The sequence below is a fragment of the Ixodes scapularis genome, unplaced genomic scaffold, assembly GCF_016920785.2.
Source record: "Ixodes scapularis isolate PalLabHiFi unplaced genomic scaffold, ASM1692078v2 PGA_scaffold7__128_contigs__length_106722199, whole genome shotgun sequence".
Lineage (NCBI taxonomy): Eukaryota > Metazoa > Arthropoda > Arachnida > Ixodida > Ixodidae > Ixodes > Ixodes scapularis.
Genome location: NW_024609882.1, coordinates 670,735 through 689,007, shown reverse-complemented (window position 1 = coordinate 689,007; position 18,273 = coordinate 670,735). Strand labels below are relative to the sequence as shown.

The window sequence follows — 18,273 nt, the reverse complement described above, 5'->3', positions numbered from 1 at the left end:
TTGAGCCCTCAAGTGGCTCAGAGTTTTGGAGGCAGGACATGGCAGGGGCATTGGTCTTGAAGCTGGCTGGCTGCTGATTACGAGGGGTCCTTGCAGCGGTGCACTTGGCGGAGAGGTGACCCAGCTGCCGGCAATTGTAGCACACAGCCTTGCTCAAATCTTGGCCGGGGCGATGGGCGGGAGCTCCGTGTTTTGATGTGATGGCAAGGTATCGTGCCTCCTGCTGTTCTTGTGAAAGAGACGAAATGCGCTGTGGTATGGCAGACACACGTTCAGCTCGATTTGAAGATTGCGTAGAGGAAGGCGTTGCGTGTGGTTTGGCAACTGGTGGCCTTGCACTTTCAGCCTCCGTGCGGTTTGACCTTAGACGAGAATGGCTTAAAGTCTGGTCGAGTCGTGTTACAATGTCCATGTATGCAGGGACCGTCGCAGGACACTGCGCTGTGATGGATGTCGCTAGATGTTCGTCATTGATGCCTTGAACAGCATACTCTATGCGCTGAGCATCAGTCAGCACAACGGGGCATTTCGAGATGAGTTTTAGTTTTGCCAGGGAATAGTTGACGAGGCTCTCTGCAGGCGACTGCACCAGAGCGGTGACCTTGTGCTGCCACTGCAGAAGCGTAAGGCGATCACCGAACTGCGCCTGGAAGGCGGCCTTAAAGCTGTCCCAAGTTAGGCACTGGCGTCCAGAAACAGCTTTCCAGTTAGCGGCTGGGCCTCGAAGCTTGCCGAGAGCGACTGCGAGAAGTGTCGAGGGCTCCCAGGAAGCCAGTCCTTGTGTTCGCTCCAGCTCCTCGATCCAATGGCGGGCCGAAATACCTCCATCGCCGCTAAAAGTTGGAAGCGACGCGGACAAGTCCGGCAGGGTAGTCACCTGCACAGGGGCTGGTGCACGTTGAGACACGGTCAGGAACTGCTGCAGCAAGCTTGTCAGTAGCTGCGTGGACTGCGCCGGGTCGAGAGTCGGGAGAGGCGATGACTCTTGCGGGCCTTCTGCGGAGGCCGCCGAGTCGGGAAGAGGCAGGGTCGATGGCGGTGGCGGGGGGCTTCGGGCGATGTCGTCCAGGAGGCGGTGGATGATTTCCTCCTTGGATCCGGCGACGTCAAGTTTGCGACGAGACAACTCGTCGCGAAGGTATTCCGCCGTAAAACCGGCGAGGTCGCTTGGCGTGGCTTCGGCCCAATTGACAAGAGGCATGGCGGGCGGGCGGGCGAGCGGGCGAAACAAAAGATGCGACTCGTTCTTCAGGCGAGTTAGGCAGGCGGTGCGGGCGGGCGAGTGGCATCCAGGCTCCTTGACATGTCGACTGCGCCAAATGTGAGGGTACGGATGACAGAGGCAGAGTTAAACGTTACTTAAAGGGTTTAATAACGATGGCAAATTCATACGGCGGTTATGGCGGGAACATCGCATGGCGGGAGCGTTGTCTAGAGTCTCCTCGTTGGGCCAGGCTTGGCTTTGTGAACAACAAGATGTCGGCAGGTGGCGCTAGTAATGAGCCTGCTCACAATATAATGTGCCTTTTAAAATAAATAAAAATAAAAATAAACTCTGATCAGTGGGCATACCACATAACAAACACCTCCTGGCATCTGTCGCCGGAGGCGATCCGCCCGAACCAACGCTGGCCCGAACCTAGAGCACTATATAGCTCCTTCGGAGCAGAGGATGGATGGATGGATGGATGAATACGGCTGAGCCCTTTGGATCGGGCGGTAGCTTACGCCACCTAGCCATTTTGTTTTACCATTTAAGCTTAGAATATTTAAATGTGAAATCTATATTCACTCCGCAGTGCAAAGAGTAGCGCAATCTAGAGTAGCGCAATCTAGAACGCCGCCTCTCGGCGACTAGCGGCGAACGCCCGGAGGTTCCAACTGTGGTCAGAAATGCATGGAGAACGTGAGAAAAACGTTGTTTCTTCAGTATTGTGGGTTTGTACGGAATGGCAATTGTTTTTGACATAATAATGGAACATTTTAGAATAATTTGCGCTAAGTTTTGTGCCCCGCAAGGACGTGACTTTTTTTTAAAAATTGCCTGAGCGGCATCATGCAGCAGACGACACGGCGACGTCACACCATTCACGTGACCCGCTCCGGCCAACCCGAAAGGCCCATCTCCGCTGCGAGCAAAAATCGTCTGCTTCAAACGCCATTGCCTTGGAAATTGCCTTGTCAAAATTTGCACATGCATCCGATATTATTAAAACTTTGACAAAGTGTTTAGTGCTTTACTAACTTCACGACAGACTAGTTTTGAAAAGTGTGAACTCGCCGTTCATTTTTTAATCAGCCGTGTTGTGTCGATCTCCATGTATTCTCCCATAGGGCAGGCCGCCTTCTGGAACCCTGAGTACCACGTGACTCGCGCCGAGCCGCTCTGTCGGCCATGTTGTCGGCAAAACACGGGGTTCAAAGGATTGCGCTACTCTGCTCCGTAGGAGCTATATAGTGCTCTAGCCCGAACCTAGCCATAAACAACTTCCTAAAAAAGAAAAAAAAAAAAAAAAAAACAGCAGTTTGTTGAGCGCATGACGTTTGTTGGTTTGTTTCGGAAAATACGTCAAGAATACCTGTCAAACCGCGATGCTGCCTGCAAGTAAGATAAATTATATTTTTTTTTCTTTACCGCCACTTTCGATCGCTCAAAATATTTTCAAGAAGTGGGGTCACCGTTGTCAAAATTATAATAAAATTATTTTGAAAGTGGACGTTGAAATCGTTTAAATCACTATGTATGACATACCGAAACTTAAAGCACCGATCGAGATGCCTCCAGTGTCCATCAGTGTCCAACTCTTTGCGCGTAAATTTGCTCGTGAAAATGGACGGCGATATTCGCGATGTCTTGGAAAAGTCGGTAATTTACGACAGGGGAGTGGTAAGTAGAGACCATTCGATATCCGTACGATGTCGGCGCTTAACAACGCAGCAACAAAATGCTCTTGAACGCATTTCAAGAGATGCGCGGGGACAAGCTCCCGCTCGAATGGCGGGTTACGGACAACGGGTTTTTCTTGTCCCCGTGATAGAGAATTTGCAGTGCCTACCTAGCGTTACGCCCGACGGAACCCAAAAAGATACGTCCTACGTAACTTTACCCTAAGGTTTCGAGTTACGTCCTACGCCTGTGTAACGTTACGCTTTGTGGCCGAAACACGACGTAAACAACAAAAATCAATTACTTCTGCATTCCGTCCGATGCAGCGTTGGTAAATTCGTCAAAATCGCGGCTCTAATCGTACCTCCGTGTTCCTAGTGTCTAAGCTAATATATGTACTTCAGGTGGTGCATTGTGCGCGTAAAAACAATAAAAGATTACATCGAATTTTTGCGACATTTATTTGGCGTTCGTCGTGGGAGCTTCTCAAAAGAGACAACCTCTTCCTTCCCCTTGAGGCAGTTGGACTGAATCTGTGTCGTCTATTTGTCCGGCAATTAGTAGCCCGTTTTCTTTTCTTTCTTTCTTTAATAATGCCGATTACCCCTTTCTCGACCCCGTTCTTCAGTTATGGCTGGCCACAAGTTTAAATTATTTAATTGTATCCAGCGATGATTCCTTTCAAGGAAGACCTTGGGGCCTCCTAAAACAGGTTGTGGACACGTTTGAATTCCTGAAGACACGTTTCTCATTAGCATATTTATTTAGTGTAACACGCAAGGAACTATCAGCAGCGATAATTGAAAGCGTCTCTCCTATCCCGCTTTATGCAAGTTACTTTTCCGTTGATCCCCATCTTCTTTACAGAGTAAAGAAGATGCGTTCTATCATCAACCGAGTCTTTTTTTTCTTTTTCAAAATGCACACTTTGACCTTGCCCGTTAAAATTTGGCTTCATAGTAAGGGGATATTTGTGCCATGGTCCGTTAACTGTAGGCTATGCAACAAGCTTGAAACCATAGAACACCGTTTCATTTACTGTAATGACGCCTTCTTTTTTTTTCTGGGATGTGCTTCAACAAACACTAAAGAAAGACCTCGACATCACTGATCAAAATATTCGGTTCCTTCCATTCTCAAAAGAGGAAAGTAGAATTCCTTACGACATGTTCGTAATTTAAGCCTCCACGGTTTATGAAGATGTAGAAGGATCGATAGAAATGCGGAACCGCCACGCACGACAAAATCCATTTTTGTGGAGAATATGGCTCAGCTGCGCAGTGCTTATGCGGCACAGCCATCCCAGCCTGTCTGGTATATCCACTGTTAGACGCCTGCATAGGTCTACCAGATTTTTGAACATTTTGCTCGTTTGCCCCGTGTCAACTCCTCCGTTATTTATGTATATAGCACTGTGATACTAAAAACTTTAGATGCATTCTGAGAATCGTTAGATTTGAAAGATTTGATTATCATCTGTATAGCTTTTGTATATTAATCTAATCAAAACACCAGCGTGAAAAACGCCAACTGTTGACTGCAGATTGGATGTTCTCTGTAATTAGCATTTCATCTTTGTATGTATATTACCATACTAGTTTGCCTGTCTGAATGCTTTTTGGCTGATGTGCACTCTCTTGTTCCATAACTTCCATCTGAAAAAAACAACAAAAATACTGGGTTTTTTGGGAGGTTGGAGTGGTGTTCCTCGTATGTAGAGACTGCGTAAACAAGGCGGGTTCAATACCCGTTGCATGCGCTTTTTTTCCCCCTCTCTTTTAGTGGCTTTTTTCTCCTTTAAGAGGATTTATTTTCCGATCTGTTTTTCGATATGAAACCACTTTTTCCTAGACGTGACGCACAAAAGAAAAGAAGAAACAAAACCTTAACAAAATGGAAACCGCAGCACGCGTGCTGCGAGCATCAGACTGCTCAGACCCTCAGATACCAGTGTTGGGGTGTTGGTTCGTGCGACAGATTGAGGGCCATCGTCTCGTCTAAAGCATCTAAAGCCGTGATCTAGAAAAGTGGTGTTGCTCGTATGTTAAGGCAGTCTTGATGCTAGTACGCCTAAACAGGTGACTTGTCTCTTAGCTGTAGATGGGAAAGTTAGCCGTACAACCGCTAACCTGGGGTCTTTAACGTGCACAGTGCAGTAGTAATTACACGAATGCGTGCCGGTGCCACACCTTGCGCCGGTATGAAACTCATCCAGGTCGCAACGGGCAGAGGGTGGGAGTAGCTTTATTTTTTATTTCGAGTTTCGTCGGACGTAACTTTAATTTTCACATTGGGTTCCGTCGGACGTAACTCGAAACCTTGGGGTAAAGTTAAGTCGGACGCAACTTTAATTTTTATTTAGAGTTCCGTCGGACGTAAGTTTATTTTTCAGATTGGGTTGCGTCAGACGTAACTCGAATCCTTACGTAAAGTTACGTCGGACGTAACTTCAATTTTTATTTCGGGTTCCGTCGGACGTAACGCTAGACACTGCGTAAATAATTTCCCCGCCTAACTCGGAATTTCGCTTCAGGTTACCTTCAAATGGCTGACATGGAAACTCGGCGTCCATCCCAACGTAGCCAAGGAGTGAGTGCTGAGGTTTTGTTCTTATGTCCTTTCAAATCCTCATGACGAGTTTTGTTTCTCAAGACATCTCCAGCGGTTCATCAATGAACAAGAGGTGGACGGATCGAATGTTGCTGGGCATTCAATCGTTACCGGTGTCAAGAATAAGGTACGTTGTTCGGGTCCTTCTCTCGTAGGCTCAAGCTCTCTACACCCCTTCCGAAAGTTACGTGCCATTGCACGATGGCGTAACAAGCATCACCGCGGAACGTGCAGAAAGCGCGAGCTTCGACTTGTGCTGTCACTGCACGCGGTCTCGTGTAGCTGAGGCGCAGTCCAGCGCAAGGAGCTCGTGCTTGTGTTCCAGGACACCCAACAGAGGGCAGATTTTCCAAAGGTGTATTTTGTGTGAGTCCTTTGTTTTCATGAGTTGCAAGCAAAAGCTAGTTTCTCCCGGTGCTGTAGTTTCTATTACATGCCTCTCAGTGGTTTCCACCACGTGCTAATACCACAAACGACGTCTTAATGACTGAAAAAAAAATGATAAACTGGGTTCTGTCGGCGAGCTACGTGCTGACCTAAGAGCATCGCCCAAATATGCGCAATGCTGTGGCGCACTAATAGTGCTAGGAAGAATAATGATGAGTTGCTTAACTTTCCAGGGACTTGCTCCGCATTCAGCAATAACTAAATCATCCGTTATGCATAGTATTGCTAGTATTCCTAGAGTGGGACATTCCTCCACACGTACAATCGATTGATTTTTTTGAGTCGGCATTAAGCAGATTATAGGACGCAATGTGACGTTGGAGAGCATGCTTTTAAGCGCCTTACCGGGAAAAAGCATTTAGTTTTGTGCAGTCTCGTGTTCTCTACGTCCTTCCATCAAAAAGCAAGAACCAGTGATGCGCAGCTTTTATATAAAATTACGTAGGATATATCGGTGACTTCTCCAACCTTCTGAGACCCGGTTTTACGTTGATAGCTGTTATGGGCTCTTCCCACCCCTAGAAACAGCGTTCGTCGTGGGTGCAGTGGGGAGTACGACGTCCTGCGTCAGTATTTCCAACTGCTCGATAAAGATGGCTGCTCTCGGGATTCAATCCCGGGTGCGCCGCATGCGAAGAGGGTGCACTCCCGCGGAGCTACGGCAGAGCTTTGATCATCCGCTTTATAATACGCTATTTGTAGAACAAACAGGCGCGCATGAGTTACGTAGTGCCCCCTAAACGACCGCAGTTGCTGCGACATCGCGATAGAAAATTTTTCGTCATTTTTAATTAATTTCAAATTTAATCGGAGTTATTATTAAAAGCGGCTAGGGGGGCACCAGCCATTGCCCGATAAAAAGGCTTCAGCCGCATCCGTCCTCTAACAGCACCTAGAGGACAATTGCGTCGTCATTCATCGACCCCCCGGGCAACAAAAGCGTTGAAGCTTGACGAGGGCAGGGCTCAAAGCGGCAGGCGCAGGTGGCTCGAGATCACGCTCGTTGTGAGACGCTGAAAGAAGCACTGGCGGCGATGCGCAAGTGCCTTAAGTACTGGGGGAGCGCCCACTCCACCTTCGCTGGAATCTGGGCTAATCCAGATGGGGGCTGTAGTGTTTGAGGGGCTATACTGCATTAGGATATATGCGGAGGAAGGCTTACGGTACGACGACGATGGCGTGGAGGGCAGCGGCGGCCCGCGGCCAAGCGGACACGCCGAAGGAAAAAGGACACGTCCAGCCCCGACGAACGCTGCTACACTTCTTCTTTTTATTCACGCGCACAAGGACGATTAAAGGAAAAGGGGCACCCTGGTGGCGATTCATAAACTCAATTACAACAGGGGCGCTCATCCGGTCAAACTTGAACGTAGAGCTTGCACAATTCCTATGTTTGGGAAATGTCCATAGTGGGCGTCTGCATGAAGCGGGTACTTCCGCGGTATTTTACGCGGTATATTAAATCTAACGCCACATTTATTAAAGAAAAGATGAAGCGTCATAAACTGTAAAAATGTTATTTTGATATCGTAAATAATGAGCAAAGAAGTTTCCCCCGGCACATCTCCCCAGTGATAGCAGATGCATCGAGAAGACCGTGGAGATTCACGGTGCTTGATTGGCCCAAGTGGATTGTAGAGACGGGGGCGGTCGGGCTTAGCCTGGACCAGGCTATAGTCTCGTAGCGAGCGTCCGGGTGTGGTCGCAAAGTGGAGATCTCTGATGCGCATCTTCCGTGCATCTGAACAGTGCTGAGCATATGTGGTTAGGAATTTCTGGTGCGTGTTTAATTATTGCGTCGCAATGGGCTGCGTGGGAGCGTGCATTTCACACTGTGGTCCATCCGTGCGTATCAGTACCGTTACGGTGCTGTATGGCTGCTCCTTTTGTCGTCGTTCACCTTATTCCCAGTATTCTGGTGCATACTTGCTCGGTACTGCTTCATGTTTTCCCGTCTCACTTTCTTCCTTCGTAACTTTCAGTGTCTTCCGACATCGCTTTAGAAAAAGGTTGCTCTAAAGCTAGAATGATCTAAGTTTTGTTTCGAAACAAAAAAAAAGTTAAATTATAAGCGTATGCCATAATTGTAATTTATAAAAATACCTAAAAGTTTTGTTTCTGACTTTCGGTCAGTGTGTTACCAGAGATGGTATTTCGTATTGTCGTCTTTGTTATGTCGAAAGACGTTGCGACTAGATTTTATTGATATTGATTGGCCCTTTTCTTTATTACTCGAGATAACCTGTTCCGATAAGTGTTCGCGTCGCAAACTTTCGTCGCAAACAGAAAGTTTGCGGACGATTCTTCAAAATATTGGAGCATTTCCCTACTGGCAGATACTTCTTCGGTCGAATACATATTGAATCGTTTTTGACATTCCTCGCGGTATCGATACCGTAATTGATATTTTTTGTTGTTTCATTTTGCTTTACTCGATTCTTTGTTTAAAAAAATTATGCATTCTTCATTACCTGTCTAATCTGTCACATTGAATGCAGAGTCCCAGAAACTCTGTCGGGCACCACGCATGCATCTTTGCTCCCTCGTGCAAAAAAGCAAAAAGTAAATACTGAAGAAAAAAAAAATGGCCTCCTTGTGCCTGTACCCCCCAGACCCCTAGAAATGGGGACACTCCCCCCTCTAAGTTGAATTCCTGGGGAAACCCCTGGCAGACAGAACTGTGAGCTGCATGCTTGTGAAAACGATGCCAATTGAGACTTTGCCGTCGAGACCCCACGGAGCATGAATGCTGCACCGATACCCAAAAACTTTGCTGTGGTTGTACTGAGGATTAATGTAGGACTGTTTAATTTTTTTAACTCGGCGAGTGTGAGGGAAATATATGGAGCCTTTTTTGTCACGATTGACTCGAAAATCTGTTTGAATTTGTAGCGAGCCTTTCTCTACGTACATGTTGCGCTCACCTTAAGTCGATCTCCCGTCAGGTCTACCGGGTCGTCTTGACACCGAGGAAGCAGGTTGAAGAGGCGAAGAAGAGCCTTACGTCCGTGACTGGTGTCCACGTGTATAGCGCCCAACCAGCAAACTTGGAGGTAAGGGACGCACCTTCTTCGGACATGTGGCAACACCCCCGACAATCTCACCCGCAGGATGTGGAGGCCAAGCTGCTCGATGCAGCCACCAAATGTCAGCACTCCGAGTAAGAAAGTACCGCTCAACTGCGGCGTAACTGTCTTTCTCGAAAGTTTTGCTGGCCTTGTGCCCATCATAGCGTGATAGGATAGTTGGCTAATACTCAAAACTCTCTCGTTGCGTGCCAGGGCATCTCCGATTCGTTGCGACGCGGCGCTCGAAACCCGAAGCTCCGCAAAACGTCCACCGGCGGCGGTGAAAGTCGGCCCATCGTCAACGGCGGGGAAAACGTCGGTGCAGGTGGCTGCCATCTTCATTACGGTTTTTCAGTATTGCGGAAGGAACTTGGCTCACATATAGTTCTCGTTTGAATTTACCGGTATAATTGGAAGTGTAGAGTCCTCGTGCAGAAACCAGCGTAAAATCGTTGTTGCGCACCAGTCCGTGGGTCTTCTTCGATGGTGTCCAGAAACTGTCGAGTAAAATTGCTTAAAACCGAGTGAGTAGTACTACTCATTAACGTAAACAATATCCCTTTCACCTGAAAAACTACTAGGTGTCGTCTCTGTTCCCCTGACCTTCCATCATGTAGTTTGGGTGTCAGTGAATTCGTACGAATCTTAACTTCAATTGCGAGGGAAATAATGCCCCTTGAAATGACAGCAAGCAACTGCACAAAGCTTATTGTACATATTGAAATTGTCTTTCTAGACAACAGGCACGCTGAAGAATTTTTTTTAATTTGACCGAGCAGTTGGTTTCGGCAGGGAATGTGATTGCACAAAGAGCGTGTGACCGCCCTTTATGGGCAAACAAAGTTCTGATCGTATTGCGTGTGGATGAAATGGCCTTCACCAAAACTGAACCGTTTCCTTGTGCTTCAGGGCTCGACCCAGTTGGTCACAGCGAAGAAGGAGGAGTCTCCCCCGGTACGTTTTTGCCAAGCTTTTGGATGCTGTTGGTGGGAGCGTGAGTGTGGAGCGCAGGGGTCTCAAGCTCGCTCGAGCGGGGAGGCCAGATAACTCCCCTCAAAAGGCGAGGGTCAAGTGGTCTTCTAGAGAAGGGACTTTGTGGTTAGGTGCAGTTCTGACGGTAACATCTCTAGGTTTGATTTGCTTAGAGCACTACTATTGGCCCTTACCTAACGCGATCGTTCCCGCTGCTCAATTCATTCTGGAAGCATTTGAGCTCGACGTGTCTCGCAAAAATATAAAGTCGTCTTACCACAGTTTGTGCTTTCGTGGGAATTTTCGCAGTGGCAGTCTGAGAGAATACCCGTATTTTATTGACAATATTTCCCGAAGGCGAGATTCCCGTACCCGTGGCTTTATATTTGGCAGTCATTTCTGCTGAGGGAGAGATAGTGCAGCCGAAGTGCGTCCTGTAGCAAAGAACTCTGGCTCGCAGCGCTAGCAGCGGAATTGTTGTACAGATGATCGACGTAACGAAAAGCTGGGAAGTGAGATGAATACAAAACACGAGGCAAATGAAAATGGAGTAGTATTAAATATCTGAATACGTTATAAGAGCAGAGCTACGTTTCGAGCGCAAATGAATGGGCGACACAATATTCTAGCGCGTGCCATTTGTACCGCTCTAAGCATGGGAACCAGAGCTCGCAGCCGGTTGCCTGCGGGCCGTGTGGCAGCGAGTCGCGGGCTGCGTGTTTGAGACCCCCGGTCTATTGGTAAGATAATCTCGAAGAAAAATTTCCTTCCACTAGACTTCCAAGCCCATCAAGACCACCAAACCTGGTGCTGCATCTGTGAGTCAAGTTTTGATGCTATGAAAGTCTATTTGTTTTCTGGATCTTTGTTTTTGTTTGTTGATTATTGACGTACGCCTCGCACCGCTTCCGCTAAAACAAAGGCACCGTTGCAACCATTCCCCTTCTGTTAGGTGCCCTAGTCGTAGATAACCTGCGAGATTTGAATCTTTTCATTCTCTCGTATCATTTTCTTTCAGAAAAGCTCCAAGGGAAAAGGGAAGCAGAATGAGCTGGCGGCCATGTTCTCAAAAGCGAGGGCAGGTAAGCTTTCATTTCCTCGCCAGTGTTTTGGTCGTACCTGAGAAGCGGCCGTTCTTGGAATGATGTCCAGGAACCTTCCTGGCAGCCAGGACTAAAGGAACGTTGCCCGAAAGAACCCGGGAGGGGAAAGTGAGGTCGCCTGTGACATCGACGGTGTCCTGTTCCTGCTTCCGCAAGACGCGCTGAGAGTCGAAAATATTGATCTTTTCAGAACCTAAATGGGGGAAGGCTGTCCACCCTCGTTGCCCTCCTTGCAGACCTTGCCCGGGATTGTGGTGGGGGGGTGCACTTTTCATTTCTTGGCAACCCTACAAAAGGACATATTTTGAGGTCGGGGCTCGATAAAAGCTGTAAAATAACTGTCCCCTGGGTCCGCTCTTGCCGTAAGGCACTGCAGACTGAGAGGAGCCCCGTAGCTAGAGTTCGCCAGAGCCTCCGTTGCAGCTATACATCTGGCAGGGCGCGCCACGAGCATGTTCAGGTTGACTTCCCACGCGGCGACAACTGTGGGGGCTCGCGCCCCCCTACAAAAGGACAGAGAAATGCATAAGGAGCAGTTGCTTTTGTATTGTGCCCTTCGAAGCCACGAAAAAATCCCGCAAAAGGGGCCTTCTCTCCCGCCCGTGAAGACTAATGTCCGTTTTTCCCTTTCTCTCTCGACCCGCTCTTCGCCAGTGCACCGGCCGTCTCTCTAGGTCGTCCAGACGCATCCGCACACACTGGCCTGTTCTGGTTTGCGGAAGTTAGAAAAGAACCATAGTGGGTTCCGTCTCCCGGATTTTTTCAAACGACGTTTTGTGGACTGGCTCGGACCGCCCCGAACTTCTAAAGACCATTGCAGATTCTTTGAGATGAAGGCACCCGAATACTTTTTTTCCCAGCTCCGGCAAGTGCAAAAGCTGCGAGCACATCATCCGGAAAGCCAGCATCCAGCGAGAAGGGAAAGGAACCCGGCAAAGACCCGAAGAGCTCTCCAGCCGGCAAGGCTAAGGTTGCCAGGGAACTTGAGGACGTGGCTCCCAACTCAATCACCCCAAAGAAGGAGGGGAAGCCAGAGGTGCAGGAATCGCCCGAGTCCCCCGTTCGCTCCAAGAGGGTATCCAAGCGCAAAGTGATCAGGTGAGACGGAACATTCTGCCTCCTTGAAATTTCTGCGCATACTTGACGCTCTTTGCAAAGAGCCGCTTGTTTCCCTTCATTTTTCTCCAGCCAGAGAATATTTGAAGCTGGATACTGGCACAATATTAAAAGCTTTTGGGTTCACGAGTGATGCCGGCAAATTTCCGAAAAAGATATTTGAACCTCGATGAGAAAAGTGATGCCCCGTTTTTGTGCCCTAACTTCCGTGAATGGAGTGGAAATTACTTATACTACCGTAAACTAGTTTATTTTTGCGAGCTCAATATTTTGCCGAGTGTAGGTTTTGGGAACGTTTTGTAGGCACAAAATTTTGCCATCGGGAATGGTTTGCTACGTCTAGCCATGTCTAGCCTTGCACGCCGCTGAGTGGGCAAACTTTCTGGCGCAAATAAAAATGAATATTATTATTTTTTATGTATTGTTACGATAGGGTAATATATTAACGAGTATTTTTCAAAAGTACGTCGCGAGTTGGGAAATTTGCAAAAATAAAATTGATGGTCTCGGTTAAGAGCTCGTCATTGCTTCGTCAAGAAACTGAGCGAAACGAAATAGCGATGCATGGTATCCTTTATCTGAGGCTCAAAGACTTTTTAGTCGATTTGAGCAACAAGCAGGCGTCTTTTACGGCCATAGCTGTTGTGGCCTCTTCCCACCACTACGTCCGTTGTTGATGTTGGCCTTGTGGGGCAGCCATCCTTCACGTTGCCAAATCTTCGAAAAAGACGGCTCGGAAGAATTGAACCCGGGTCCGCCGCGTGCGAAGCGAAAGCGTTGTACTCAGCTAAGCCACAGCGTTAACAGCCCGCTCTATGCTTTTTGTAGTACTATACTACGCGTGCTCCCTGGAAAAAAAGAATAGCCAATAACAAAATGTTGCTGTAGCACTGCCTATGCCAAAAGCTCATGTCGGAAACCGCGCTTCCAAGCGTGCCGAAAAAGAAAGACCCGTCGCAGTTATCGCCGTGACTGTACCGTGGATCGACGCAGAGCTGCTTAATTTTTCCCACATTATTGACGCCCATTTTTTTTTCTCCTAAACTACGCAGTCCCGCTGTAGTGCAGTACCTCTACAGAAATGCACTTTATTGACTCCCGCCTTTATTTCTTTTATTGCCACGCAAATCAGCGATTGTGAGGAGGAAGAAGACACGCCCAACCAAACGGCATCCAGCTGGGATCCCATTCAAAGCAGCGGTAAGCGTCACCCTTCCTCCAAGTGCGAGTCGGGTGAGCTGCTTTTCTGAAGGCCCCGGGACGCTGGGGCAATCTGACAGCAACGCAACATGTTGTCGAACATGGAACGCTTCTTCGAGGTAATCCTGTGCCGATTAAGAATTGGCCACACGCATCTCTCACGTGGGTGTTTGCTTCGTCCAGAGGATCCACCCATGTGTGAGCACTGCACAGAACCCCTAAGTGTAGTGCACATTCTCCTTGAATGCCCTGCATGTGACAGTGATCGCCCATTTCACTTCTCCCAGTTTTATAGAGCCCGGCTCCCTTTACACATTGCTTTGTTGCTTAAAGACAAACCTTTCATTAACCATACTCACATTTTTAATTTCCTAAAAGACCTCGGCCTTTTACACCGACTGTAGTTTGAAGCCGTAATTTTTATATTAATTATACGCATTGTGTCGTGCTCATTGTTTTATTCGTTCATCGGCTACTAAAGCTCCTTTCCTCCTTCTAAACCTTTTCCTGCAATAGTACGATGTTTGGCGCTCTATGGCCTAAGGTGCCTTTGTGCCAATAAACCCCAGTCAATCGATCCATGTTGTCGGGCAACTTGTTGCTCGTTCCCCGTGTTGTGCAACAGCCCTGTCACGTCGCGGCAAGAGCGGCACAACGCGGATGACGACGAAGGTGTTGCCTCGGTGTGACGGTTTTTGGCAGCAAAAACAGCAGCAACTTGTGTTAGACAATGTGTGTTGCCCCGATCGCTGGCTCAGCGAATTTCAGGCCGGCAACGCGACAATGCAGGTAGCTTCGATGGCAGAGTTAGTTCCCTACCAACGTCTTTATTAAGGGCTTAGTCGAATAAAGCCTCAGAAAACGTTATTTAACAATAAGTAAGGCTGGCGCGCAGCTAAAATAATTTGATGAATGCTTTTACTACATGATTACGGAAGGCGATTGTCGAAACGCTCAAAATTGGGCATGTCCGGACTGCCGTTGAAATTAGAACTGCCGAGAGACCAGCTCACGTTACTGCTGGTGAAATGAAATGGCACGCCTACTCACCCATTGATAAAGCGTAACAAGTATAATAAGCAAATATTAGAAAATCAAAGTGTTAAGACAACCACTCTGATCACGACAGTTGGTGCTTGGAACTCGGAGACAGCCGCTAGCAGATGCCTAAACTGTTTTCGATATGGCCAGTACGTTTTGGGGATCACGTAGCGGGCAATAGGCAAATGGACAGCGTGGAAAAATTATTGCACCGATTTTTATGGAGGCCCATCGTGTGAGCGTCACACATTTTTGAGCACAGTCAGTTCAGCTCAACACCACGCAACAGAAGACGCTTCGAGGTGCTGCGGGTGCTAACTCTATCTTACGGTAGAAATAGGAATTGCACAAATGAAAGAACCAGACAGAAACGCTTCCCACGGTGGCGTAAATCCCAAACATATATCGGTGATCTCACTTTCCTCGGTCAGGGCTATGTGCATTGTCGGCGAATGAAGAACATTTGGGTAAAATAAAGGGGGGGAAATACTCCCTGTGTCATGTTTTCTAATGACAGTCACTGGTTGATGTTGTCCCATAGTAATTTCCGGCCCTTCGAACGCACTAGCATTTTGTGGAGTCGCATTTCCAGCGACGCCACACCGCACACGATCGAAGATGAACGGTCAAGATGACGAAGTGTTTGCCTTGTCCGTGCTGTGTGGCAGGGTGGTGGGACAACAAATCGGCCGACACGGTTGCCGGGCGACAGCAACACGTTGCCCGACTGTTGTTGCTGCGATGTGACGGGGTCGGCGGAAACAGGTTTTCCTCATGTTGCCGGATAGAGTTGTTCAACTGTTGCCTCAGTGTGACTGGGCCTTAAGAGGGTCGTGTTTGTGTTTCTTCACCTAAATCAGACCGAACGGACGGGAGCACGGGAGACTCAAAGAAGTCGTCGGGAGACCCGAAAGAGAGGAGCAAGAAGCGCAGGCGAGTCATGAAGTCGGTCCAGCAGACGTTCAAGGACGAGGACGGCTACCTCGGTGAGCAGCCTCCCCAATTTCGGATCTGATTTCCAATTGGTCGAGGGTCACACAAGTGCAATGGGCCTTTCTCTCGGGCTGTCGTCGGCCGCTCGGTCAAACGAATCTCGTCGGTTTTGTTCTACGGAGTCCATACGATAAATAGTATAGAGGAAAATGGCCGAAATCTTTACGCGCATTTCAATTAGGAAAACACAGTGTGGGTGCAGGCAAGCTGGTGTGGGTTTACCATCTTGATAAAACATCCGAGACTGGGTGAGAAAATCTCGAAACAACCAAAATAGAAGAGACGGGGAAAGACGTCGTCTGACTGACATCTTTCCCCGTCTTTTCTACTTTGGTTGTTTCAAGACTTTCTCACCTAGTCTCGGGTGATTAGAACAAAATAGTAAATTTCAGTTGCGTTGGAACGGCGGTGGACAGAGGCAGACATTTGTGGCCCGGATGATTTGATTAGCTTTCACAAGCATAAAGCTGTAGTCATTTTTATTGTGCCAAAACTCCCGACAGCAGTCGTCGCACTAACGTGACTCTGAAGTTGAAAACTTCTCGAATGCCTTTATCGCGGCGATACAACCTTGCATTCGCTTTCTTCCTCCCCTCTTCTCTCGCATTCTCTGGAGACTCCTTCAGGTTTACTATCTTTTGTGCGACTGTGGTTTGCGTGGTCCCCAACGTCTCTGGTTTCTTGCACTGCCAGTGACCAAGACGGTGAAGCAGATGGTGAGTGAATCGGACGAAGAGGAGGAAGACCCCATCCCGAAAACAGTGAGGGAGCAGGCCAAGCGGGCCAACCCAAGCAAGAAGCAGCAGTCCCTGCTCTCCTTCTTTGGCAAGAGGCCACCCCAATGAAGAGCTCTTTCCCTCTTTGCCCTCTGTTGGGATTCCTGGCCACTGCCTTGGCTCGAGAATGCGCCGCCTTATTTGTTTGCACAATCTATTCTAGACCCATTTGAAAACCAGCATTGGGAAGTACTTTAAGTACATTGTACTTAAGAGGGGACTCTACCTAGGCATGTCTACTTTTGAACTGCTCACCCAATCAGCGTGAAATTTGCAGGTAGTGTTTGTAGCCATATAGGAGGAGGAGACGCAAAGTTTCAGCCCTGAGAACCAACTTTGTGAGCTGCTCTACCAGGGGTGGCCAGGCTGACCCGGCCTGAGAGCCGCAAGCAAAACCACAAAACTTCCAAGAGCCGCGGGGGGTGTAAACGAAACTTGCTACTTTCGATCTATCCGAGTCAAAAGCGGTCCAACTGTACGTAAAGTAGCAGTAGCACAAGTCTACCAAACCGCAACCTGTCTTTTGATTTGAAACGCCCTCCATTTCTCTTTTTAGGGAAGTGCTCGTGTGACCAGAAGGGAAGCGGAGGGGGGGGGGGGGGGGAGGGAGCCGCGAGCCACACTTTAACACATGAAGAGCCGCAGCTTGGCCACCCCTTAGAACGTAGCTTTGTATGGAATCTGCTCAATGAATCTTTCGTTGAGGAATGGTGTTGATCACCACATATTTTTCTGGTGGAATGCATACTGGAATACTCTTCGCCGGTTACTATAAAAAGAAATTTCAGAAAATGTGCATCTTTAAAATAAAAAAAATGTATGAAAGGTTTTTTTTCACATTTGCCAAGTTTTGCAAATTACAAATTTTTATAATAAAGGAAAATGCAAAATCAAAGTTCATAGTAACCGGCTCGACAAAATTTTGCCCTATCATCCGCAAATATTAAGTATCTCGGTTGTTTCATAATGAAACTATAGTTTTATTAAGGTGGGATTTGCTGCCAAAAGTGAAGCTGAGATAACTGCACTTGAAGTTTCAAGATGACGTTTTTGAAAATTTCTTTTTGCGCCTTAAATTTCAGAAATTCTTTCCAGCAGTGTAGGTGATGTCTTCCTCAAACTTCTTCCGATATACTGACATTGCTTTCAGCTATTTTCTATTTCTGGATGACAAGTGCTACGCAGTGCAGCACACCTCACCAACGTATAAAGAATAATTATTTTTGACATTGTTTGTTAGTGCACATTGACAAGACTTTGTGAGAGTGTCCCTTGTTATCCATACATGCCAAAACTTTGCAGTTCTGAATATGTATTTCTTGTAAAAAAAGGTGCAATTCAAGGTAGTGTCCCCCCTTAAAGTCCTATTTTAGTAACTTGTACTTTACTCGAAGTATGTTCCACATACTTGGTGATGGAAGTGCTGTGCCATTGGCACCACCAACGAATGTCCGCTACATCTTGCGCCAAAACGTCAGTTTTGTTAAGAATTGTCCTGCACCTGAACGTGCTTAGACTAAGCAAGAAATAACATTATTTTATTTTTGGTCGATCCTAACATTTAGGGAAGCAGAGGGAAACGAATATGCTAGAAATATGGATTTACGACGTGTCTAACCACCGTGACGAAGCAAGAAATAACATTATTTTATTTTTGGTCGATCCAAACATTTAGGGAAACAGAGGGAAACGAATATGCTAGAAATATGGATTTACGACTTGTCTAACCACCGTGACGAAGCAAGAAATAACATTATTTTATTTTTGGTCGATCCAAACATTTAGGGAAGCAGAGGGAAACGAATATGCTACAAATATGGATTTACGGCGTGTCTAACCACTGACGAAGCAAGAAATAACATTATTTTATTTTTGGTTGATCCTAACATCTAGGGAAGCAGAGGGAGATGCTAGAAATATGGATTTACGGCGTGTCTAACCACCGTGACGAAGCAAGAAATAACATTATTTTATTTTTGGTCGATCCAAACATTTAGGGAAGCAGGGGGAAACTAATATACTACAAATATAGATTTACGGCGTGTCTAACCACCGTGACG

At 47.4% G+C, this 18,273-nt stretch overlaps 1 protein-coding gene across 1 annotated transcript; it reads left to right on the top strand.

Moving 5' to 3' along the window:
• The first annotated feature begins 2,801 nt into the window (after positions 1-2,801).
• Positions 2,802-16,299, top strand: LOC8027355 (DNA polymerase delta subunit 3). The gene is given in 14 exon segments (XM_029969432.4): positions 2,802-2,887; positions 5,421-5,476; positions 5,540-5,624; positions 8,890-8,997; positions 9,055-9,104; positions 9,226-9,337; positions 9,922-9,966; positions 10,761-10,802; positions 11,003-11,066; positions 11,948-12,185; positions 13,336-13,361; positions 13,364-13,403; positions 15,305-15,430; positions 16,131-16,299. Coding segments are annotated over 14 exon segments (1,080 nt in total). The 5' UTR covers positions 2,802-2,830; the 3' UTR covers positions 16,162-16,299.
• The last annotated feature ends 1,974 nt before the right edge of the window (positions 16,300-18,273 follow it).